The following is a 26,206-nucleotide window of genomic DNA, read 5'->3' as shown; positions in this document are numbered from 1 at the left end:
CATTCCTTTAAAAATTGTTGGCAGGTGCAATTCAAAAATTACAGTAATTGAAAATGTATTGACTTTGTAATAACGAAGAAGTTATTAGCATTTTAAAGAGAGAAAAGAGTTATAAAGAATACTTAGCATGTACACTGAAAGCTTTAAAGTCTTTTCATTTGTTTCTCCTAATTGCCTTATGACAGTGAAAACAGCTGTATTCCTGTTACATGGGAGGTCAAACATGATCAATTCTAAAGCAGACTCTACATTGTGGCTAACTTTGGTGGCACTTACAGTGGTCACTGAATCCAGAATTCAAAAAAATATATTAATATTATATGTTAGAATTTTCTAAAGGGAAAAGAAATGTATGTAAGGATCCACCTTTGAGGAGGATGAATATTATCATTCTCCTTAAAGAACTTTACAAAAGTTTCTAATGACAGTGACCATAAATAGATTTAAAAAGTAGAAGACACTTTTTAAAAGAGAGATTTAAAATACCAGGCATTAAAATAATTAAAATACCTCGATGCAGATGTGATGCATTCCTCCAGCCTTGTTTTTCTGCAGAAAACCTGCAATTGGACTGTCACGCCCCAATGGATGAAGCAGTTCCATCTTGGTATTTCCCAGGTTGACAAAAACAACAGATACTCCATGTTCAGGAAGAGGGACCGCTTCACTTACCTGGGCCCCCAGAATATTCTTATAAAATGCTGCAGCCTTTTCCAAATCTGGCACTGCTATGGCTACATGGTTGAGTCGACCCAGGTTCCACACAGAACCTGTCACTTGATCCAAGGGCTGTGATGTGGAAGAAGCTCTTACTGTTGGAATGGGAGCTTGAAGTCTGGAAAAAAGCCCTGAAAAATTGAACAGCCATTGATATCCTTCTTTTGAGAATTAACGCACTTCTAAATTGAATTTTAAAAACTAAACAAATAATGCATGCAAAAATTCATTATTTATATATCTGTTCTTTTTAATTATTGAAATGAAACCAGGAGATAAATGGAAAAACTTACATCAGAATTACTCTGCTCTGCCCATTCAAATAACTGACTGGAATAAAAAAGCTAATTCTGAGCTGCAGTTAGATTTAAAACACAGGATAACATTTTTTCATACAATTCATATTTACTGGTAACACTTAAATAGTGGCATATTAAGAATTACTTGCTATTCTCTGCATTTCACAATGAAACAACATATATTTAACAAGAGCAAGCAATTTCTCTACCTGTACCCAATTTTTTGTCTTATATTTTGTAATAAGTTCATTAAAGGTATAAACATACATTAAAAGAGTACATACAGTACTCTTTAATGCTCTGTTGCCCAGGCCGGAGTGCTGGAGTGCAACAGTGCGATCTCAGCTCACTGCAACCTCTGCCTCCTGGGTTCAAGTGATTCACTGGCCTCAGCCTCCCAAGTAGCTGGGATTACAGGTGCCTGCCACCATACCCAGCTAATTTGTGTGTGTGTGTGTGTATGTGTGTGTGTATATATATAAATATATATATATATATATTTTTTTTTTTTTTTGAGACGGAGTCTCACTCTTTCGCCCAGAATGGAGTGAAGTGGCACGATCTGGGCTCACTGCAACCTCCGCCCCCCAGGTTCAAGCGATTCTCCTGCCTCAGCCTCCCGAGTAGCTGGAATTACAGGCACCTGCCACATGCCTGGCTAATGTTGTATTTTTAGTAGAGATGGGGTTTCGCCACGTTGGCCAGGCTGGTCTCGAACTCCTGACCTCAGGTGATCCACCCACCTCGGCCTCCCAAAGTGATAGGATTAGAGATGTGAGCCACTGTGCCCACCCTAATTTTTGTATTTTTAGTAGAGATGGGGTTTCCATTCATTTAGCAAACGGTCATTGCATGTCATTAACAACAAGAATGGCCTGAATTTACTGTGCACCTACTGTCTGGCACTGTATTTATTTTTTTACACCAACTATCTAATATTCACAACAAACCAAGTTAGAAACTTAGTAAGTTTCATTGTTATCAAGAAATCCAAGTGGATTACAACCGAGTACACATATACATAAATGTACAATTGAAACTAAATTGCAAAAAAAGAATACCTTCCACCTCAGCCTCCTGAGTAGCTGGAACCACAGGCATGAGCCACGATGCCTGGCTAATTTTTGTACGTTTTGTAGAGATGGGGTTTCACCATGTTGCCCAGGCTGCCCATGTTGCTCCTGGGCTCAAGCGATCCTCCGACCTTGGCTTCCCAAAGTGCTGGGACTACAGATGTGAGCCACAGCACCAGGCCAGTGAAAATGTTTTGAAATAGACAAATGTGATAGTTGCACTAACCCAGTGAATGTAATAATTACTGTTAAACTGTACTTTATTTATTTTTTTTTTTTTTGAGACGAACTCTTGCTCTTTCACCCAGTCTGGAGTGCAATGATGTGATCTTGGCTCACTGCAACCTCCACCTCCCGGGTTCAAGCGATTCTCCTGCCTCAGCCTCCTGAATAATTGGGATTACAGGCGCGTGCCACCGCACCCAGCTAATTTTTGTATTTTTAGTAGAGACAGGGTTTCACCATGTTGGCCAGGCTGGTCTCGAACTCCTGACCTTGTGATCTGCCCACCTCGGCCTCCCAAAGTGCCGGGATCACAGGCATGAGCCACTGTGCCCAGCCTAAACTGTACATTTTTGAAGGGTTTTGTTATGTACATTTTACCAAAAAAAAAAAAAAAAAAATCCAACAATAAAAATCCAAAGGTGAAATTGTGTAGACCAAGCAAACTGGGTAGAGAACACTAAATAAAGGAGTTAAAATGAGACAGAGCTTTATATTTAATAAAAATGTGTTCCTGAAAAGTTTGTTGTGAATTGAACTCTTAATTATTATATTTCTCCTTTGACTTGTAGAAACTTTTTTCCAGCTTGAGGTATGATGACTAATAGAAATGGTGTATCTTTAAGGTATACAATGTGATGTTTTAATAAATGCATAAATTATGAAAATGATTACCAACACTGAAGCTAACTTTTTAAAGCTATTTTTATTTCAGGTTGCCCTCCATCTGGTAGGAATTCACAGCTCTTTAGTTTTAGGTTTCTCTGCCTCCCATTTCAGAATAGTGCAGCAGAATTGCATTATTTTGAATTCTGTAATGTTTAATTTGTGATTATTCCAATAAAGGTTGCTTTGCATGAATATACTACAGTGTAAAACCATGTGCAAATAAATGCATAAGATATTTAAAAACAGAAGTGTTAATAAAAAACGCTTGTAAAGATGAATACAGATTTAAGAAACTATTTTCACATGTCAGGAAGCTGGTATACAAGTAAAAGATCAAAATCGGATGTGTATGTTAACTCTCATTCCAATCTTCCTTTCAATATCAATTCTCGTTAATCACTTTTAGTGTCCTGACTTAAAAATAACATTGCATTTCTTTCAGTTCAGATTTTGCATTTATTTCAGATCACACTTTTTAGACACTGTCCCTGAATACATAAAGGTTTAGCTGCAAGGATCTATACTCAAATGCATTAAGAGTATTACTATTTAAAGACATTAGATGTTAAATTTGTATAAAAAGTATTATAAAAGTGAATAATCACTTGTAATAGGTTTTTTAACAGCTTTATCTCTTAATAGTTTTTAAACAGACTTAAAATTTATATACCATAAAGTTCACCCATTTGAAGTGTACAATTCATTTCTTTGCATATTTGCAAAGTTGTGCGACCTTCACATAATCTAATTTTAGAACACGTAATAAGTTTGTTTGTTTTTTTGAAACGAGTCTGGCTCTGTAGCCCAGGCTGGAGTGCAATGGCGCAATCTTGGCTCAGTGCAACCTCTGCTTCCCAGGTTCAAGCAATTGTCCTGCCTCAGCCTCCGGAGTAGCCGGGATTACAGGAGCATGCCACCACGCCCGGTTAATTTTTGTATTTTTAGTAGAGATGGGTTTTGCCATGTTGGCCAGGCTGGTCTTGAACTCCTGACCTCAGGTGATCCACCTGCCTCAGCCTCCCAAAGTGCTGGGATTACAGGCGTGAGTCACCGCGCCTGGCCGAACATAAGTCTGAATTTTCACTGAATATCTGGTTTGAGGAAACATACGTATTTAGAAAGTCATTCATTAGAAGTGCTTTCAAGTTAGTCTGGTAAGTTTTCTCTTAAACATTTGACCAGTTAATTTCACAGCACCATATATATATATCTTCAACTTGTTTCAAACTATGATCAAATTTTTTTATTCATTACAGTAAGTAAACAGATTACATTTCTGTTAGCCCATTTACAGACGATTAATGAAAGTAAACCTATGCAGTCATGTAAGTTGGTCATTCTTGTCTCCCACCTAACAGGTTCAATTTCCATTTTCAGAACTTTTCTACGTGTTCACTCTGATTTTTCTGTGCTTTTGTTTTTCGGCGAAGTTTTATGTTCCTTAAAAGAGGGGCCATAACATAGAATTACCATGTAATCCAGCAATTCCACTTATGAGTATACACACCCCCAAAGAAGCGGGAATTCAGAAGTATTTGTACACCCACGTTCATAGCTGTATTACAATAGCCAAAAGGTGGGGATAACCCAAATGTCTATCAAGAGACGAATGGATAAACAAAATGTGGTATACACACACAATGGAATATTATTCAGTCTTAAAAAGCAATTTTTTTTTTTTTTTTTTTGAGACGGAGATTCGCTTTGGTTGCCCAGGCTGGAGTGCAGTGGCGCGATCTTGGCTCACGCCAACCTCCGCCTCCCGGGTTCAAGCGATTATCCTGCCTCAGCCTCCCGAGTACCCGGGATTACAGGCGTGTGCTACCACGCCCGGCTAATTTTTGTATTTTTAGTAGAGACGGGCTCACGCCTGTAATCCCAGCACTTTGGGAAGACGAGGTGGGCGGATCACCTGAGGCCAGGAGTTCCAAACCAGCCTGGCCAACATGGTGAAATCTCGTCTCCACTAAAAATGCAAAAAATTAGCCGGGCGTGGTGCCGGGTGCCTGTAATCCCAGCTACTCCGGAGGCTGAGGCGGAAGAATGGCTTGAACCTGGGAGGCAGAGGTTGCAGTGAGCTAACGCCACTGCACTCCAGCCTGGGCGACAGAGTGAGACTCTGTCTCAAAAAAAAAGGTAAATTTTACTTTATGTATATTCAACCACACACACACACAAGTGGAGACATTAAGCTTCAAGTATCTTAATAGGACAAATCAAAGGCAATCTTTGGAATACACTGTCTTCATTTTTCGTTTATGCCAAGATGTGTATGTAAGCACAAAACAAACATGCATGCACCTTTAACTGTATTGAGTTCTTGCAGTATGTCTATGACCTGTTGGAAGTCATACTTTTTCCCAAACTGTCAATCATTAAAGTGTGCAGTTCTAAAAATAGACATAAAAATGCCTTTTCCCAAATATTCATTTATTTATAGTTTTACGTTCCTATCTTGTGTATCACCTAAGAGGAAGGTATGCCTTACGGTTAAGAATGTGGGCTCTGATGCTAGAAGGATTTATTACGAATGTCCCGGAGTAACTCTGGGGCATTACCACTTGGCACCTTCTTCCTAATAGGGAATCTCAGATTAAGGGAAATACTTGCCCTCTCATAAAAGGAGGAAGAGAAAAAAAAAGGATAAAAAGAGGAGAAAGTGAGTCAGAAAATGTGACAATTATTACAGTTATTTCTGTCATAACTGATTCTATGTACGTATTTAAAAAAAAATGAAGGGGGAGAGAACTCAAGAAAGTTTCCAAATCCACATGCTTTTATCTGTGTATGCGATAAATATATTAGTGCACGTGGAAAAATCACTCCTTTTGTATTCTTTACACCACTGACCTTTGAGTGTTCCCAACAGAAAGCTGGTCATGCTTGGAGTTCGGCCGACTAGTAGTTGTTGTTTTTACAGAACGTGCTCTCCTTTCTGGTTTCTCCCCAGTCTCTTTATTGGTGCGCGGTAAAATAACTTACCGATCCGCTTCTATTTATTTCTGTCCCTGCCCTGCCTGACCTGCCGGGCAAGTTCCCTCGACTCTCCCGCCCACATACTGGAAGGTGCAGAGCCCAAGGCGCACAGCTCTCGGATGGAAATGGGACTCATGCACAAGGCAATCCCCGCTACTAAGCGGTGGCGCTTCTGGAAGGCACCCTCTGCCTAAGTGCCAGCAGCTGCCGTGGAACGCGCCTCCGGGGGAGGACATTAGATCAAGGTGCTTTGGCCACGCCGAGGCCTCCTCCGCCCCCGACTGCCGTTCCCACGCGCCCTGTCCCATGGCGAAGGTCGCCGGTGCCCGGTATTCACCTACGGCATTCGCGGCTGCAGCCTTCAGCACCCGCGCCATTTTGGAAAGCAACCCGCCACGTCCAGACTAGCCACGGATGGTGAGAGACGCGCGGCAGAGGGCGGGGCGGGAGGCAGAGGGGGCGGGGACAGACAGGTCAGGGGCGTGGCGAAGGTCGCTGCTTTCCTGCTGGAACGCGCCTACTTTAGCTAAAACAGAAACGTAAGGCCAGGACGGGTCACCCTTTGTGGGCCCCTGAAAAATACAAAACGAAGTTTGGAGAGAGTTGAAAGGCGCTTGGGCTGACCATGGAGATTTTTGTTTCCCGCCCTCCTGCGAAAGCGCTCGCGCTGCCATTGGCTCTGGCTGAGGGCGAGTCCGGAACCTGTGCGCCGCGGAACTTTCGGCTCTGAAATCCAAGGTGCGCTGGGCGCATCTTTGCCGCGCGGTTTCCGGGCGACTCCCTTCCCTTGCATGCTGCATTGTGTCGGGAGTTGCTGACAGCCATGGCGCCGCAGGTCTGGCGTCGACGGACCCTGGAGCGGTGTCTGACGGAAGTCGGCAAAGCCACGGGTCGGCCCGAGTGCTTCCTCACGTAAGTACGCAGATCCCGGGCTCGGGGTGCGACCGGGGTCTCACGTGGACGCGGGTTGCAGGCCTCCGGCAAATTGTGGAGCTGGGGGAAGGTAAGGGGAAACGTAAAATCGGTTTTCCGCAAATTTCAGAGTTTATGCTTTCCTAGGCTATCAAAATTTTAAAAACTGTTAAAATTTGTATAGATGGATCTCTCAGTTGAATGTTATTGAAATCACTCTAACCTCAATTATTAACAGCTAGAAGCTTCCCTTGGGCTTCTTACGCCCCCATCCCTCTACACACAGACTGTTGGTTTCTCCTTCCTCCTATGTGCTCCCAAAGCATTTAGCGCTTAGCATACTTTATTGAAAGTATGAACTTGTCACTCGTCTGTCCACCCCCCGTGACTAAGCTTCTTCAGAAATAGAACTTCCATGTCTCTTCCCAACACAAGCGTTTTATATGTATTTTGTTGAAGAATTTAAAATGTGATCTATGAAATTATTACTCGTTTATGTTTCAAACCCCAACCTTTCCCTGAGTTCCCAGCTCACAGCAACAGCAGACTGAGCTTAGTTTGAATTCCGTAGCACACAACTGGGATATCTGCACTGTACAACTTTTAACGATTTTTAAAATTTTGGTACTGTCAAGCATCTCAAATTCACTGCGTCCGAAATAGAGCTGTTGTGTCTGTTTAATAGAATTGTTGTTTCTACCCACCTATACTCTGCCCATCCCCTGAAGTCCTTTTCCCATGCTCCACCTGTCAAGCGCGTCCGTGTGAAGAGACCACTAAAACAGGCTTTGTGTGAGCAACAAGGCTGTTTATTCACTTGGGTGCAAATGGGCTGAGTCCGAAAAGAGAGTCAGCGAATGGTGATGGGGAAGGGGTTGCTTTATAGGAGTTGGGTAGGTAATGGAAAATTACAGTAGAAGGTGGTTATCTATTAGCAGAGGAGGAGGGGGTCACAAGGTACATGGTGGGGAGATCATAGACTTATTGTCCAGAAGAAGAATGTCACAAGGTCGATTGATCAGTTAAGGTAGGGCAGGGACAAGTCACAATGGAGGAATGTTGTAATGTTGGTTAATCAATTAAGGCAGGAACTGGCTGTTTTATTTCTTTTGTGGTTTTTCGGCTGCCCCAGACTTCTTGGCTCCTGCAGGCCATCTGGACATATATGTGCAGGTCACAGGGGTTACAATGGCTGAGCTTCGGCTCAGAGGCCTGACACAACCACCCAAGCCTTCCCTATCTCAGTAAATGGCACTTGTGTCTTTTCAGGTACTCAAACATAAAACTAGGCTGCTACTTTAATGTCTTCATTTTTCTCTATTCTATATCTAATTCTTTAGCAATCCTGTCAGTTCTACCTCCAAACTATACTCAGCATATTCACTGCTCTAACTCCAGTCTAAATCACCATTATCCTTTCGCTGGAATGCTGCATCAACCTTCTAATCACTGTACTTTCCTCCTCCTCCCTCCTCCCTTTCTCCTTCCTTCGTGTAAATCATCATTTCATCCCTCTGCTTAAAATGTTTTCTCTTTACACTTTAAATGACAAATTCTTACTCCTGAACCATGCATAATTTGGCTCCCATCAGTCTCTCCAGCTTCACCCTCTGCCTCCTTCACACTCTAGCCATGCTCACCTTTTTGTTCCTCAAGCTCACCTCTAGAGGATTTGCATCTTAGAGGATTTCTTCTGCCTGGAATACATGTTTCCCAACCTTTATAAGACTATCTCCTTATCTGTAGGTTTCCTCTCAGATGTGACATCTAAGAGAGGTTTTCCTTGACCACTGTAGCCAAAGCAAATGTTGATCATTGAATGAATAAGTGAATGAATGAATGGAGTGGTATATAATGTAGCAGAATTGATAATTTAAGGTTAATTCACTATATATCTCCAAGCAAATAGATTTATAATGGTTTTCCTGCCTAAAATCTATACAGCCGATTCACAGATACTTGGTTGACAGGTTTTATATATCAGTGTAGCTCATCAGCTTATATGTTGTTGGGGGCCAGAATCTATACTTATACTTCATTCAAATTTTATTTTACAAAAGAGTTGGGTTTTTTTTATTTTTATTAAGAGTGCTGTGAAATTATTACCTATAATTCTAAATCTCACTTAATTCCTCCCAATAGGATTCAAGAGGGATTGGCATCAAAGTTCACTTCTTTAACAAAAGTGCTTTATGACTTTAATAAAATATTAGAGAATGGTAGGATCCATGGAAGCCCCTTGCAAAAACTTGTGATAGCAAATTTTGATGATGAGCAGATTTGGCAACAACTGGAATTGCAAAATGAACCAATTTTACAATACTTTCAGAATGCAGTTAGTGAAACAATTAATGATGAAGATATCAGTCTTCTCCCAGAGAGTGAAGAACAGGAACGTGAAGAGGATGGTTCAGAGATAGAGGCTGATGACGAGGAGGACCTAGAAGATTTAGAGGAGGAGGAAGTGTCCGACATGGGTAATGATGATCCTGAAATGGGTGAGAGAGCTGAAAACTCAAGCAAATCTGATCTGAGGAAAAGCCCCGTTTTCAGTGATGAGGATTCTGACCTTGACTTTGATATCAGCAAATTGGAACAGCAGAGCAAGGTGCAAGACAAAGGACATGGAAAACCAAGAGAAAAGTCCACAGTAGATGATAAATTCTTCAAACTCTCTGAAATGGAGGCCTATTTAGAAAACATAGAAAAAGAAGAGGAACGAAAAGATGATAATGATGATGAGGAGGAAGATATTGATTTTTTTGAAGATATTGATTCTGATGAAGATGAAGGGGGACTGTTTGGAAGTAAAAAACTTAAGGTAAAGTTTTGAGAGAGGAGAGAGCACTTTCCTCCTCCTCAAATTAGCTTTTCTTCTGTTTTTCTAGGAGAGATTTAATTGTAGTTAGAAGATTTAGTGATAAGAAATATTGTGCTCTATCTTATCAGTTATGAATGAATCTGTACTTCCATTCAATTTATGTTCCAGTTGGTCTTATAATTTTGTGGTAGTGTTATTAGTTGCCATTTTCACCTAATAATTATTTAGTTATTAGTTTAGTTATTAGTTATTAGCTTGTAGTGTTATTAAGTCAGAAAGTAATATATACATACAATATACATGCAAATCTATATGCATGTGTTAATATATTTTTCTATCCCTAATTAATAGTTTTTAAAATCTTTTTATTTTAGTCAGGTAAAAGTTCCAGAAATCTGAAATACAAAGATTTTTTTGATCCAGTTGAAAGTGATGAAGACATAACAAATGTTAATGATGATGAGCTGGATTCAAACAAAGAAGATGATGAAATTGCTGAAGAAGAAGCAGAAGAACTAAGTATTTCGGAAACGTGAGTATTTTGAACCATCCTTTACATTGTAAGCTGGAATTGCCCAATCATGTATGTGTACTCGTAGTTATCAAATGTGTTTGTCTTAGCAAGTTGGATTCTCTAATATCAGATATTCTCAAGATAGCCAGAGGAAAGTCTCTGACTGTAAAGGGACATTAGAGATCACTCAATGAAGAAAAATATCTCTGGTAGTAGCAATCAAACCTTCCTTACCAGGAACTTTGATTTGGTTTTGTGTCAATAAAATCCTGTTATTTTTGTGAGATAAGAGATTTGTATTATAGATTGATGAATAATTTATTTTCTATATGTTGGACACTTTTTGTTCTGTTTCTTACATAGCATTTTACCTAAATAATACCTTTTGTTCCTTAATAACTGAATGATTTTGGAAGTTCTGAGTATTTGGTTGCATTAGGTATATAAAATAAGAACTTTATTAAGGGAAAATTTGTTTCCTTTTGTTTTTCTAATGGAAAGTAGTATATTTCTTTTTATAAGAGTTTTGGTATTGTAGGGATGAAGATGATGACCTTCAAGAAAATGAAGACAATAAACAACATAAAGAAAGCTTGAAGAGAGTGACCTTTGCTTTACCAGATGACGAGGAAACTGAAGATACAGGTGTTTTAAATGTAAAGAAAAATTCTGATGAAGTTAAATCCTCCTTTGAAAAAAGACAGGAAAAGGTAATTAGTAATTTAAGGAATTTTTAATATACTTGATATTAACCATCCTTTGAAAACTATTAACCATCCTTTGAAAACAAATATCTTGGCCAGGTGCAGTGGCTCACGCCTGTAATCCTAACACTTTGGTAGTCCAAAGCAAGAGGATCGCTTGAGCTCAGGAGTTCAGAACCAGCCTAGGCAACATAGTGAGACCTTGTCTCTACCAAAAATACAAAAATTAGCTGGGCATGGTGATGTGTGCCTGTAGTCCAGCTACTCTGGTGTCTGAGGTGGGAGGATCACTTGAGCCTAGGAGGTTGATGCTGCAGTAGGCTAAGATTGCATCACTGCTCTCTAGCCTGGGCGGCAGAGCAAGACCTTGTCTTAAAACAAAAAACCAAAAATCTTGCCATATGGAAAGCATCTGATTTGCAAAATCAGTGCCTGCATTTCAGTTTGGGGCCTGTGAGTAAAATAGTTGCTTCTGCTGGGCGTGGTGGCTCATGCCTGTAATCCCAGCACTTTGCGGGGCTGAGGCAGGTGGATCACTTCAGGTCAGGAGTTCGAGACCAGCCTGGCTAACATGGTAAAACCCCATCTCTACTAAAAAAAAAAAAAAAAGTAGCCAGGTGTGGTGGCAGGCACCTGTAATCCCAGCTAATCGGGAGGCTGAGGCAGGAGAATCCCTTGAACCCAGGAGGCGGAGGTTGCAGTGAGCCAAGATGGTGTCACTGGACTCCAGCCTGGGCGACAGAGTGTGACTCTGTCTCAAAAATAAAAAAATTTTTAAAGATAATTGTTTTTTTCTCTGTCCCTAATATCTTTATATGTATAGGATGTCTCTCCTGATAAAGCTGTCCTGTGAGCATCTTAACTGTTTCGACTGTTTTGGAGATACCACATATGTCTTTTCTTTTTCTTTTCTTTTTTTTTTTTTTTTTGAGATGGAGTTTCACTCTTGTCACCCAGGCTGGAGTGCAGTGGCGTGATCGTAGCTCACTGCAACCTCCACCTCCCAGGTTCAATCAATTTTCCTGCCTCAGCCTCCTGAGTAGTTGGGATTACAGGTGCCCGCCACCACGCCCAACTAATTTTTTTGTATTTTTGGTAGAGACGGGGTTTCACCATGTTGGCCAGGCTGGTCTGAAACTCCTGACCTCAGGTGATCCACCCACCTCGGCCTCCCAAAGTGCTGGGATTACAGGCGTGAACCACTGTGCCCAGTGGATACCACCTATGTCTTTAAGGTGCTCCACAGATTTTTGTGAGTGCCAAATAGCCAGAATTTTAATTTATACCATCACAGACATATCTTTCAAAGTTGGTAAAAATTGTTTCTTTGTGTAATGATTTCAGACAAGTGAAATTTCATTAAATTTTTGTAGATGTAGTCTGGCTCTAATAATTTGGCTCTGTCATTTATTTACCTTAAAATTTTTATCACAATAAAAATGAGAATAGGGCCAGGCACAGTGGCTCACACCTGCACTTTGGGAGGCTGAGGAGGGAGGATTGTTTGGAGCCCAGGAATTCGAGACCAACCTGGGCAACAGGGCAAAAGCCCATCTCCACTAAAGATTTAAAAAATTAGCTGGGAATGGTAGTGTGTGCCTATAGTCTTTGCTACTCGAGAGGCTGATGGGGGAGGATCTCTTGAGTCCAGGAGTTCAAGGCTGCAGTGAGCTATGATTGCACCACAGCACTCTAGCCTGGGCAACAGAGCTAGAGACTGTCTGAAAAAATTTAAAAAAAAAAGAGAACAGGCAGAGAATAAAAGATACCAAGAATATCAAAAGAATTGTTTTTAAAATCTGAGAATCTGAATTAAATCCATGGTTGTCAGATTGTCCCCAGAAGATAGAGAAATTCTAAGGGAAAAAAAGCACCGTTATAAAATATCAATGAGTTAGTATCCTTCCACCCCACTCCTCCCGCCCTCCCCCAACAAATAAAGAAAGAAAGGTTTGGTTTTATTGTGAAATTACATCAGACCTTCAAGTTAAGTTTCAATAAATCACAAATAATTTATTTCAATTTCCACATAAAAAGAATAAAGTAGAACTTTCAACCTTTTTTTTTTTTTTTTGAAACTGTTAGGTCATGAAAACCCAAACCTGACAGAGGTAGCATTAAAACACACACACACACACACACACACACACACACACGCGCACACACAGAGCACAGTCTCATTCATGAACAGTGATGCAAAAATCCTACAGCACAGTGGAAAAATTATGCCACACAACTGCATGAACCTTATTCTCTTGAATCAGTATTAGAAAATCTAGTATGATTCCTGACTGCAAGACATTAAGGAGAAAAAACATATAGTCACCTCCATATATGTCAGAAAGACATTTGATAAAATTCAATATTCATTTCTAATTTTTTTTTCACTCCTAGCGGAATATAAATACATTTAAGCCAAAAACTGCCATCATGCATGATGCGTGAAATTCTAGAAACATCCCTTTAAGATCAGGAATAAGACAAGATGTCCAGTATTAGAATTACCACTGTTGATTAACATTCTTTTAGACACATAGGCCAGTGTAACTACAAAAGATAAAGATAAGAGATGAGGAAAACTGCCAGGTGCTGTGGCTCATGCCTGTAATCCCAACACTTTGGGAGACCAAGGCAGGAGAATTGCTTGAGCTCAGGAGTTCGAGACCAGCCTGGGCAACATGGTAAGACCTCGTCTCTACAAAAAATACAAAAATTAGTCAGGCGTGGTTGCATGCGCCTGTGGTCCCAGTTATTTGGGAGTCCGAGGTAAGAGGATTGCTTGAGCCTAGGAGGTGGAGGTTGCAGTGAGCTGAGATCATGCAACTGCTCTCCAGCCTAGGCAACTGAGCGAGACTGTCTCAAAAAAAAAAAAAAGGTTAGGAATACTGCAGATGTATTTATATTCCACTAAGAGTGAAAAATGAAAGTGTTGGTATTTGGAGAGGAAACCGAATGGATAAACTGAATTGATATTAGGAAAATAAGAAAATTCTGTAAGGTAGCTGAAAAGGCTGGCATTTTATACACTGAAGTCATCATTGTTGTCTTTTAAAAGTTAGAGATAATGGCCAGGCATGGTGGCTCACGCCTGTAATCCAAGCACTTGGTGAAACCCTGTCTCTACTAAAAAATACAAAAATTAGCCGGGCGTGGTGGCACACGCCTGTAATTCCAGCTACTCGGGAGGCTGAGGCAGGAGAATTGCTCAGGAGACGGAGGTTGCAGTGAGCTGAGATCACACCACTGCACTCCAGCCTAGGCGACAGAGCGAGACTCTGCTTCAAAAAAATTTAAAAAAAAGAAGTTAGAGTAAGAATTTGAGTTTGGAGTCAAAAGGGTCAGACTCCATCAGATACTAATATTCTAATCAAAGAATTACTTGACTTGCGAATAGATAGATCACTTGAATAGAATAGAGCCCAGAAACAAACTCAAAAGCTTCTGGGGGCGTTTAGTATATTATAAACATGGCATTTTAAATTAATCAGGAAAAGAAATTGTTTGCAGCTCACCCCACCGTAGGCAGCAGAAATAGGAAGTCATCGACAGAATAAAAAGATGGCAAGAACAGAATTGTAGAACAGTATGTTTCTTGCTTTCCCACTTTTTAAATTATTTTTTGCTTTTACACAAATATAAGATTTTATTTTCTAAATGTATACTAGTTATTTTATCTCTTTCTTAGATGAATGAAAAAATTGCATCTTTAGAAAAAGAGTTGTTAGAAAAAAAGCCGTGGCAGCTTCAGGGGGAAGTGACAGCACAGAAGAGGCCAGAGAACAGCCTCCTGGAGGAGACCCTACACTTTGACCATGCTGTCCGGATGGGTATGGTGCCCTCTTCTGTAGTTTTCATGTCTGTGCTTTTTCCATGGTTCCATTTCATACAAAGATTTGGGGTGATGTTTCTTTTCCCTCAACTTTTTATTTTAAAAACTTGTAAACACATGGCTTGGCATGGTAGCTCACACCTGTAATCCCGGCACTTTGGGAGGCCGAGGCAGACGGATCACCTGAGGTCAGGAGTTTGAGACCAGCCTGGCCAACATGGTGAAACCCCGTCTCTACTAAAAATACAAAAATCAGCCAGATATGGTGGCAGATTTCAGAATCCCATCTACTCGGGAGGCTGAGGCAGGAGAATCGCTTGAACCCAGAAAGGGGAGGTTGCAGTGAGCCAAGGTTGTGCCACTGTGCTCCAGCGTGGGCAGCCTGGGCAACAGAGCGACACTCTGTCAAAAAAGAAAAAATCAACTTATAAACACAGAAGAGCTGAAAAAATACTACAGTGAACACCTATATGCTATTCAATTGGATTCACCAGTTACCATTTTGTTATATTTGCTTTCTCTCCCTAGCATATGTAAGATTGTATATGTGCCCTTTTTTTAAGTAAGTTGCCAATCTCATGGCACTTCACTTTTAAGTACTTTTGCAGATATCTTCTAAGAACTAGGACATTCTCCTATGTAATCACAGTACCATTAATCCACCCAAAAAATTTAACAGTACGCTAATGATACCTAATGTATAGTTTGTAATCAGCTTTCTTGTAGTAATCTGTTTCGAAGGCTTGCATCCTGTCATGGTCCACTGATTAAATTTTGAACTTCAACCTGAAACTGTGGTCATCTCATTGACTTCTTTCTTGTACCCATTACATCAAAATGAGTTTTCATTTTATTTCAATGGAAGAGAGAATGGAAAAGAGGGGAAGAGTCCCTGGGTACCTTGGGTAAAGTATTAGCACTTACTACCATATGTATCCTAGTTTTGTGGTTTTCAAACTTCAGGGAGCATCACAAGGCTTGTTAAAGCACAGATAGCTGTCCCTCTTCCCCACTTTCTGATTCAGGAAGTATGGGGGTGGCCCAGGAATTTGCATTTCTAACAAGTTCCCATGTGTTGCTGATGCTGTGGGTCCAAGGACTGCACTGAATCAGTGGTCTAGTGGATATCTACCTAATGAATAAACGTTGTATATCCTTTAGCACCTGTGATTACAGAGGAAACCACCCTTCAACTGGAAGATATCATTAAACAGAGGATAAGAGATCAGGTCAGTAAGAATTAAATTTAACTTAATCAAAATGTCACTGAAATTTTTAGAAATAATGCGAGAGTACTTTGAGAGTAGGACTATTGCTTTTTATTTTCACTTAGTGTTCACAAACCTTAAATCTAGGCTACCTAGTCAGCTTTTGTTGTGTGAGGTACTGCTCTTCAGTAGTACCCAGGAAAGACGAGTATTGTGCCTGAGAGGAGCAAGAAGCCATTATCCTTTCTCATGAGTCTTGCTGACCTTTTGGGCGGTGCTCAGTGAAGCTGGTGGCTGACCTGTGATGGTTGCACCCAGAACCCTTGGCTTAGGCACAGTATCTGGTGTGGTAAATTATTCAGTATATATGTCTTAGTCTTTTTTCTGTTACTTAGAATATCTGAAGCTGGGTAACTTAAAAGGAATACAGTTATGGAGGCTGAGAAGTCCAAGGTCGAGGGGCCTTCTTACCAGTGGGGATTCTGCAGAGTCCCAAGGTGGTGCAGGGCATCACATGGTGAAAGGGCTGAGCATGCTAAGATGCTGGCTCAGGTGTCTGTTGCTCTTCTTAAGAGCCACCATTCCCCCACTGATGATAACCCATTAATCCATAAATGCAACTGCCATTCATGAGGGCAAAACCCTGGTGATCCAGTCACGTCCTAGAAGGCCCCACATCTGAGTGTTGCCACATCAGGGATTAAGTTTCCACATGAGTTTTGGAGGGGACATTCAAACCCTAGCATTGTGGTAGTACTACAATTTTAAAACCATTTCTCAGTGGTGTATTTTTTTCAAATGTTAAAAACCTAGTGGTTTTTGTTGAAGAATGGATCTGATTTTGTAAACTTAGAATGAAACTTAGATATATGGCATGTACAGTAAGAGATGGCCTTATAACATGTGTATAATGTTTGCCTACACTTGTGGGTCTAAAATAGAAAGGGTTTAAAGGGTGAGTATCATGTGCAGAACATCTTAAAATTTGAAATGAAACATGATAAACTAACTCAAGGCTTGACTTTTAAACAAACTGTGATGGGGAAATGTGGAATTAAAGTTGGTAACCAGGTAGGAAGACTCATTTAAAACAGAAAAAGATATTTGAGTAATGGTTTCTTTGCTTTCCTAATGTTTATTCTTTGTGACTTGAATAGTTATTTCAGGAGTTGAAAATTTTCTTTTTGCTATAATTTGCTTACTCTGTAATAAGTAATAATAAATATGTATTATAACAATGATATAATTTACTATGGATATATTAATAATTTATTAATATATTGATAATATTTATTATAATAATATTCCAGAGGAAGATTCTTAAGTGAACCTAGAAATAAATTGTAGGTTTTGTTATGTTCTACCTGCACTTTATGTTTCAGGCTTGGGATGATGTAGTACGTAAAGAAAAACCTAAAGAGGATGCATATGAATATAAAAAGCGTTTAACCTTAGACCATGAGAAGAGTAAATTGAGCCTTGCTGAAATTTATGAACAGGAATACATCAAACTCAACCAGGTGAGGAAGCCTGTAAGGCCAAGCCATTATTATTAAAGAAATAGAAGTAGAGAACTAGGCTTTTTGTGACTGTTGAAATCGTGAAACAGAAATCTTGAGCTCTTTGGCTACCTCATGTAAGTATGAGACAGAGCATGCTAGGAATAGAAGGGTTCTAATATTCCCGCTGGATGTGAGGGGTTGAGGGGGGTTGCTTTGCAATTAGACTTTGGTCACCTGATACTTTTACAACTCATTAACTTTCTAGCAATTATGGTGGTGCTACAACTTTAAAAGCATTTCTCATTGATATTTTGAAGTACCTGATATATTTTACATGATTATGAATTCATTCTGATTTTTAGGTCTGTTTTTTCTTTCACTTAACTAAAATCTCTGGGCTGGGTATGGTGGCTCACATCTGTAATCCCAGCACTTTGGGAGGCTGAGGCGGGCGGATTGCTTGAGGTCAGGAGTTTTAGACCTGCCTGGCCAACATAGTGAAACCCCATCTCTACTAAAAATACGAAAAAATTAGACGGGCGTGGTGGCATGTGCCTGTAATCCTAGTTACTCGGGAGGCCGAGGCAGGGGAATCGCTTGAACCAGGGAAGTGGAGGTTGCAGTGAGCCCAGATCGCGCCACTGCTCTCCAGCCTGGGCGACAGAGTGAGACTCCATCTCAAAAAAAGAAAGAAAGAAAGGAAGAAATCTCTGGTTAAATAATAGGACAAGGTCCTATTCCTAGGAATATTATATGCTGATATAATAGTCGAATTATTCCTTCACATTTGATTTATTGGGAATGTGGGTACTTAGGGATCAGATGGCATTTTTCTTCTGCAAAAGCCATTTACGATTCCCACCAGATTTTGTTAATGAATGCCCCTCAGTTAGCAACAGCAAATTGCCCTGATGCCACTGTGAAACTGAAGAACTGAAAAGATTTGAATTAAAATTCTTCCTGGCTGCCTTGCAATCCAAGGTGGTAGATGAAGGAGGATGTGTACAGTTTCATTTGAATCTTTGAGGAGATTGGGTAGATACAGAAGGTATTTGGTGACCACGAGAATTAAAAATTAGATAGGTAATGCAATAGCTTATGCCAGCTCTAAATGTTAGTTTCATTTCTCTCTTAGAAGTCAACAGCCAGTTCAGAAGTTTTTGAGGATGGACTTGGAGTTCTAGTAGCTAGGCTAGTTCTAGAAATGAAATGATGGTAAACAGCACATGTAGGACCCTTTACTCACATTTGTGTATGTAATGTGGCTCAGAAAAATGCTGTATAGCCAATATATAGCTACATATTTGATTTTACAGATATTGTTACCTAGAATGAGGTGAAAGGACATGTTTAGGATTTTTTAAAGTGTGAGGTAAGTTAAAATAGTAAGCAGTAGTAGCGTGATGCCTGACTATGGCTGGAAGGTGGGTGCTGATGATGGACATTGGAAACAGACCTGAATGCATCTCTGTCATCAGGATCAGGAGGCAAAGAGCCTATCATTTCCTAGTTCTGGTGGGTTTCTTTTTTTCATGTCTTAATAACAAACAAACAAAAAGCCCTCTTAGGCATTTAGAATAAGCATTTGGGGCCAAAGGGGACAGAGAGAGAAGCATGAAATTTTCTTTTTCTCTTCAGTAGAATTAAAATTGCTGTCAGTTTTTTCAATGTGATTTGTGAGAATAAATCTTTAACACATTACATGTAAATAAAAGAACAAAAAAGTCCCTACCATCCAAATGGGTATTTGGATAATTTTATGAAGTCTATATTAACACTTTACTTCTTTTTTTTCTTTTTTTTTTTTTTTTTTTTGAGACGGAGTCTTGCTCGGTTGCCAGGCTGGAGTGCAGTGGCGTGATCTAAGCTCACTGCAACCTCTGCCTCCTGGGTCCAAGCAATTCCCCTGCCTCAGCCTCCTGAGTAACAGGCACATGCCACCAAGCCCGTCTAATTTTTTGTATTTTAGTAGAGACAGGGTTTCATTATGTTAGCCAGGATGGTCTCGATCTCCTGACCTTGTGATCCTCCCGCCTCGGCCTCCCAAAGTGCTGGGATTACAAGCATGAGCTACCGCGCCCAGCCAGCCACCATGCTGGGCCGTTTTTTTTCTTTTTAATTGATGTGAGATTTATATAACATAAAATGAACCACTTAGTGAACAAATTGGGAGCATTTAGGACAGTGTTATGTAACTACTAGCTCTCTCTAGTTCTAAAACATTTTTAGCAGCCCACAATAAAGCCCCATATGCATTAAGCAGTTGCTACCCTTTCCTCACTTGCCCCAGCCCCAACAAACCCCAGTCTGCATTCTATCTGTGGATTGGCCTATTTTGAGTATTTGATATAAATGGAACCATACCATATGTGGCCTTCCATTTTTGACCTCTTGCAGTTAGTGTTGTGTTTTCAAGACTGGCATTTGTCAGTGCTTCATTTCTTTTTTATGGTTACACGGTATTCCATTGTGTGTATGTACCACAGTTTATCTGCTTATCCACTGGTGGACATTCAGGCTGTTTCCACCTTTTGACTGTTAATAGTGCCATGTACATGTATTTGTTTGAGTATCTATTTTTAATTCTCCTGGTTATACACCTAGGAGTGGCATTGCTGGGTCAGATGGTAATTCTTTGTGTAGCTTTTTGAAGACCTGCCAAGCTTGTTGCCACTGTGGCCGCATCATTTTACATTCCTACCTATCAACAATGCACAAGGGTTCCAGTTTCTCCATCCTTGCCAACACTTGTTATCACTTGCTATTTTCCTTTTAAAAACAACTGTAGCCATCTTAGGAATAGCTTAGTTTTTGACAGAAGTAAATACCAAGGTAATTAAATTTTTAAGTTCTGAATATTAGAGGTAATGGTTACTGTAGCTCCTAAAATGCACATCACATCTCTGGTAGGTGCTGGAACCCTCATGGTACTGCTGCTTTTCATTTTGCTTTTGGAATGTTTCTTTGTAGCTGAAGCTTTAGTGATGAGAAGTTAGAAATACCCTCATTGACCTTTAGTGTTTTGTCCTGTGATATATATCAAGTCGCTTAGTTTGACATTGTTGAACTTATTTCCTAAGCCAAAAACAGCAGAAGAAGAAAATCCAGAACATGTAGAAATTCAGAAGATGATGGATTCCCTCTTCTTAAAATTGGATGCCCTCTCAAACTTCCACTTTATCCCTAAACCGGTAAGTGTGTTAACAGTTCAGTGTGTAGCTAGAGCAGGGTGACCTTCATAGCTTTGATCCTTTGTGAGACTAGCTCTTTATTTTGTTTCAGGATACAAACTTGTAGTTTGCTGTAAATTCCAGGCAGGGTCTCCATGAGGAAAGCTCACTTCTGGTCCCATGACAGTTCTGGCTCTACCCAGATCTTCAGTGAGCCCCTGCCAGCTGGGGCTGGGCATGGTCAGGCATCATGCTAGTACCGCCTCTTACTGTTTTAACTTACCTCACACTTTAAAAGACCCTCAGCCGTAGCCACAGGGACTCCTCCTTTCCCTACCCTCTCAGTCTTCTGTTGCATTTTCATTGTATAATGGGTTTGGAGATGTATGGATATCTATACCAGCATTTATGGAGTATCTGCTATGTGTCATATTAGGTTCTTTACATACACTAACACTTAATGCACACAACACTGAGGCAGGTACTATAGTTTCCATTTCACAGGGGAGAAAACCAAGGTTTAGGAGGTGGGAGAGTGAGAACTAACTCTGGGCCCAGCTGTCTCCGCATGATGTTCCTTCACCAGGCCCAGCCCTCTCAAATGCTCCTCCCCTGTCTGTCTGTCACCCAGACTTGGCTCTACCTGTCTATTCCTTGGAGCCTCATCTCCTGCTTACCAGCTTCTGTGAACCCATAAAACATGCTTGTACCATCCTTTGGTACTTGTTCACCTGTTGCCCTTTGGTGCCTGTGTTGTTGTCTGAAATGGAATGTCATGAATTAAAGATTAGTCTAGAAGTCAGAACCTGAGCTGAGTTCTGCTCCTAACTAGCTTTATGATACAGGCAATCGCTTTACGTTTCATTTGTACCGAAGAGCTAATCTCCAAGATCCTTTATTATTAGTTGATGGCTAGGTGATTCCCATGCAAATATTTTATCTTCTCAGACAGTAAGCTTTTTTAACCTGGTTGGTTTTTTTTTGTTTTTTTTTGTGTTTTTTTTTTGGTATATATGTATGCTTTTAATCCAGTTGTAATTACATGCAAGTAAGTTCTTGATGGCAGGAACCATCTTTAGATTCCCAAAGTCTCTGCTATGGGCTGTGTAAAATAAACAGGTGAAGAGATGAGTGGAATTTCTCAACTCCTCTTGTCCAGCAGGTCTTACTGAGATGAAGGACATGGGCCTTTCTGGGCCTTACCTGTGTGATCTGGCTCTTCCCACCCCTTTGGTCTCCCTTGGCTTGCTACCCCCACCCCCACTGATCTTCTGATTCCTTCAGCAGGCCAAGTCCCTTGCGCTTTCTCACTGTGCTCTTCCCCTGGCCCAGTAGGCTGCACTTCCTTTTTGGCATGGCTGGCTCCTTCTTATTGCCCAGGCTAGACGCCTTCCCCTCCTTGCAGATGTTCCTTGGCTCCTTACCTAGGGTAGACTCCCATTCCCACCTTGCTGCATGTCTCACCACTTGGCTCCTTTTCCTCATAGCTGCATCGCACATTTGCAGTCATTTGCTAGTTGTTCATTGCTCTCTACTTGTCTTCAGGCAGCACAAAATGCATCTACTGTTCCACTCTGTTCCTCGCACTAGCTAGGATCTAACACACGGAAGCCTTTAGACATTCCTTGGAATACTGGGAAGTGAAGAAGTGAATGTATATGTGTCTATGTGTCCAAATGAAAAGCCTTTCTTTTTTCCCTTAAGAGATGTAGAATTGCTAGTGTAGGTTCCCCTTGATACTACTTTTTTCATGTTCAGGTTGGTATTTCACACCATCTCTGTAGACTCCATTTACTAATCACAGCCATTATTTTTTGTGGCTTTTTTTTTTTTTTTTTTTTTGAGACAGAATCTCACTCTGTTGCCCAGGCTGGAGTGCAGTGGCATGATCTTGGCTCACTGCAACCTCTGCCTCCCAAGTTTAAGCGATTCTCCTGCCTCGGCCTCCCGAGTAGCTGGGACTACAGGCATGCACCACCACGGCTGGCTAATTTTTGTATTTTTAGTAGAGACGGGGTTTCACCATGTTAGCCAGGCTGGTCTCAAACTCCTGACCTCAAATGACCTGCCTGCCTTGGCCTCCCAAAGTGCTGGGATTACAGGCGTGAGTTACCGTGCCCAGCATTTTGTGGCTTTTTGGACTGTCTTCTTTTTCTCCATATTTCTCTTTAAATGCTAGAATGGAACACAGTGTTTTTAATAACAGTTGAACAGTGGTCCAGTGGAAGAAATGATTTCTTTCACACTCTCATTTTTCTCTCACTTAGAATCCAGGATCCTATTGTGTTTATGGCTTGTTTTTGTTCTTTGTGAAGTTTCCTTGAGCAAATAACTCCATGGACAGGATGGTGATAAGGAAGAAAGAATGCTAATGTAACTGCAATATATAGTCACCATTTTAGTTGCAGGATCAGTATGAAACCTGTTTTAATTACTGGATTTCTTGGGTAGTTCTTTCAAAAAAAGACAAAAATCTGAAGCAGGTGGTCCTTCAATTAACATTGCATTCTTTCCCCCTTTTTGTAATTGATAGCTTTGATTTATTTTGATACTGTTTTAGTTTTTCAGTATTATTTCATATTTGTTTATAGAGATGTTTTCAGTAGTTGAAAGATGAGGAAATTTATCAGTAGTCTATTTTTGACTCTTGTTCCCATAAACATCTTTCCTTGCATCTTTTTCCATATACTTCTTAGAGCTAGCTTTTTTTTCTGTAAGCAAAGTCAAGATAATATTAATAGAAATCAGTAAATCTTACCAAACAGCATTAATGGTTGTTTGAGAATGTCCACATGCATGGTAGATAGGAATAGTTGAGGAAGAGATGGAAGAACTGATGTTTGAAGATGGCAGACATGTTATGTAAAAATGTAGAAAATGCCGGGTGTGGTGGCTCATGCCTGTAATCCCAGCACTTTGGGAGGCCGAGGCGGGCAGATCACGAGGTCAGGAGATCCAGATCATCCTGGCTAACACGGTGAAACCCCATCTCTACTAAAAATACAAAAAATTAGCCAGGTGTGATGGCAGGCGCCTGTAGTCCCAGCTACTCGGGAGGCTGAGGCAGGAGAATGGCGTGAACCCGGAAGAGGGAGCTTGTAGTGAGCCGAGATAGCGCCAGTGCACTCCAGCCTGGGCAACAGAGCAAGGCTCTGTCTCAAAAGAAAAAAAAAAAAAAAGAAAGAAATACATGCTGTTGGAATGGTTTTGAGACAGAAAACCCTAAAATACCCAGGTCTCTGGGATCCTGAAGCAGTGCTGCCCCTCAGCACTGCCGTCATGCCAGTCCACTTAGGACTTTGGCTGTCACCATATCTAACATTTTAAATAGTCTCCATTAGGTTTGCTGACTTTCAAGCAAGTGAAAAAAAGATAATCTCCATAAAGTATTTTATATATTATACTTTACGTTAATAGGTTCACAGTTCACACATTTTGTGTTAGAGTCCCTTCTGGCTTCCCATTGAATGTATTATCTCTTTTCTAGCCTGTACCAGAGATTAAAGTTGTGTCAAATCTGCCAGCCATAACCATGGAGGAAGTAGCCCCAGTGAGTGTTAGTGATGCAGCTCTCCTGGCCCCAGAGGAGATCAAGGTAAGAAGCCAATGTTGAAACCTTAAATGTCTGTTACAAGTTAGTTGATCATAGCCAGACTCCATTTATTTGACATCATTTGCCTTGCACTTGTAGTTCTTATTCCAATGTATCTCAGCAGTTTCTAAGTATAAGCAAACTAGTAATGTTATAATATTCAAATACCAGTCTCCTATATTCTGGCTTTATTATGAGGTACAGGTTTGAGAGTTACTGTAAGAGCAGTTTTAAAATAGCTAGTATCAATATCTTGTTATAATCCAATCCGAATACTAGCAGTGATGTTAAGTTGAAAACAAATGGCTTGCATTGCATATATACTAGCAATAGTTTAGTGTCAGCATTTCCCCCTTATTTTATTCGTGTAATGCTAATTAGTAATGGAATCTGAATCTAGAATCGAGCATTTGGTCATCAGAAGAGGCTAGATATATCAAATGCAGCAATCCCTGCCATGTGAACATTGAAGCTTATGCCTTACACAGTAATAATGGTTTCTGCCAGGTGCTCATCTTCCTGGCTGGCTTAGCAGCAGGGCCTTCTTTTTCCCTCCTCACTTGATTTGCTACACCTACACTCACCCCTTCTGTCTGAGCCTCTGCCACCTCAGTGCAGGTGACAGCCCTGGCAGGATAGGCTGGCAGCTGAGGAGAAAAGAGATAGAATTGATCCTCACTAGAGAGATGTTTCCCTTCCCTTCCTCTATTCCTTGGTCTCTGCCCTCTGGCCTCAGTCCAGTTGCTGTCATTAGCAGCTCAGAGCTGAGGCTGCCTCTGGCATGTCCCTGAAGCCCATTGGAATCTAAATGCTGTGGAGGGCTGGCTCCTCTTGTGCTGTTAAGTTGAGAACCCAACTCTCCATGTTGCCTTCTTGTGAATTAGTTTGGGAACTGAACCGTCACTGTAAGAGTCTGTGCCTGTCGAAGAATGCATTTCAGGTTTTAAAGAGCTAAGTTACCAACGCTCATTGGAATGCAGGTGGGGATTGCTCTGCATCTTCATGCATTTGGCCACAGATGCACAGCCTGCTTGCTGGCTACCCTGCAGTTTCTTCCATTCCAGTTTCCTAGTTGTTAAACTTGATGAACGAATATGTTGGTGGTTATTTTTTTAATAGGAGAAAAATAAAGCTGGAGATATAAAAACAGCTGCTGAAAAAACAGCTACAGACAAGAAACGAGAGCGAAGGAAAAAGAAATATCAAAAGCGTATGAAAATAAAAGAGAAGGAGAAGCGGAGAAAACTGCTTGAAAAGAGCAGTGTAGATCAAGCAGGGAAATACAGCAAAACAGTAGCTTCGGAGAAATTAAAACAGCTGACCAAAACTGGCAAAGCTTCCTTCATAAAGGTAAGGACAAGGGAAAGAAAACTGCTCAAGGGGACCTTTGTGGGGGAAGTGGATAGCAAGTGCTGGGTGACTGGAATGTCTGAGCCAGCCAACAGCCCACCTGCGGGATAGAGATGCATGATGCTGACTGGCTGGAATCGCAACCTTTAATGTTCTAGAATTTTTCATGTAGGGTCCTCACAATGACCTGGGTCCTGGCAGCAGCTTGTCTTCCACTCCTTTCTCTCTTAGATTATAAGAACATTGTAGCAGTGTAGAATACCTCTATGCTAACTGATTCAGTTTTCTGTAATTCTAGTCCTTTTTAATATTTATGGTTGCATACATTGTTGTAATGGTGATGTACTATTTTTGGCTTTTTTCACTTATAAGTACATTTTACAGCATAAGCATGTGGTGTTTTTAATTGCAGGATGAAGGTAAAGACAAGGCCTTAAAGTCCTCTCAAGCATTCTTTTCTAAATTACAAGATCAAGTAAAAATGCAAATCAATGATGCAAAGAAAACAGAAAAGAAAAAGAAGAAAAGACAGGATATTTCTGTTCATAAATTAAAGCTGTAATATATTTTGAATATAATGTAAATATTAATGTGTAAGCTTATATTGTGTCATTGTTCTGTTTTATAATAAAATTCTTGAGAACCTTC

At 40.6% G+C, this 26,206-nt stretch overlaps 2 protein-coding genes across 4 annotated transcripts in view; one reads left to right on the top strand and one right to left on the bottom strand.

Annotated features, from left to right (window-relative positions):
- The window catches only part of MCEE (methylmalonyl-CoA epimerase), a 20,162-nt gene extending 13,783 nt beyond the window's left edge, over positions 1 to 6,379 (bottom strand). Inside the window, exons 1-2 of one of the 3 annotated variants that reach the window (XM_019020972.4) lie at positions 6,294 to 6,379; positions 511 to 848 (exon numbers count right to left, since the gene is read on the bottom strand). In XM_019020972.4, coding sequence (XP_018876517.1) covers positions 511 to 848; positions 6,294 to 6,333 — 378 coding nt within the window. In that variant the 5' untranslated portion in view covers positions 6,334 to 6,379. Of the gene's footprint in view, positions 1 to 510; positions 849 to 5,830; positions 5,964 to 6,293 lie in introns of those variants that run through there. The other 2 variants (XM_019020974.3, XM_019020973.3) reach the window with 2 other exon arrangements.
- MPHOSPH10 (M-phase phosphoprotein 10) lies at positions 6,360 to 26,206 on the top strand. The gene is made up of 11 exons (XM_019020971.3): positions 6,360 to 6,868; positions 9,011 to 9,689; positions 10,064 to 10,221; positions 10,742 to 10,913; positions 14,593 to 14,734; positions 15,898 to 15,965; positions 17,327 to 17,464; positions 20,527 to 20,637; positions 24,104 to 24,211; positions 25,328 to 25,558; positions 25,971 to 26,206. The coding sequence occupies exons 1-11, from the start codon at positions 6,780 to 6,782 to the stop codon at positions 26,118 to 26,120; spliced, it is 2,046 nt and encodes a 681-aa protein (XP_018876516.2). The 5' UTR covers positions 6,360 to 6,779; the 3' UTR covers positions 26,121 to 26,206.

The sequence above is a fragment of the Gorilla gorilla genome, chromosome 12 (assembly GCF_029281585.2).
Source record: "Gorilla gorilla gorilla isolate KB3781 chromosome 12, NHGRI_mGorGor1-v2.1_pri, whole genome shotgun sequence".
Classification (NCBI taxonomy): domain Eukaryota; kingdom Metazoa; phylum Chordata; class Mammalia; order Primates; family Hominidae; genus Gorilla; species Gorilla gorilla.
The sequence above is the reverse complement of the archived record's forward strand: the minus strand, read 5'-3'. Positions and strand labels throughout refer to the sequence as shown.

Coding starts and splice junctions, on each gene's coding strand:
- MPHOSPH10 (XM_019020971.3), top strand. CDS start 6,780: ATGGCGCCGCAGGTCTGGCGTCGACGGACCCTGGAGCGGTGTCTGACG. Junction 20,638..24,103: donor TCCACTTTATCCCTAAACCG/GTAAGTGTGTTA, acceptor TCTCTTTTCTAG/CCTGTACCAGAGATTAAAGT. Junction 24,212..25,327: donor TGGCCCCAGAGGAGATCAAG/GTAAGAAGCCAA, acceptor TTTTTTTAATAG/GAGAAAAATAAAGCTGGAGA.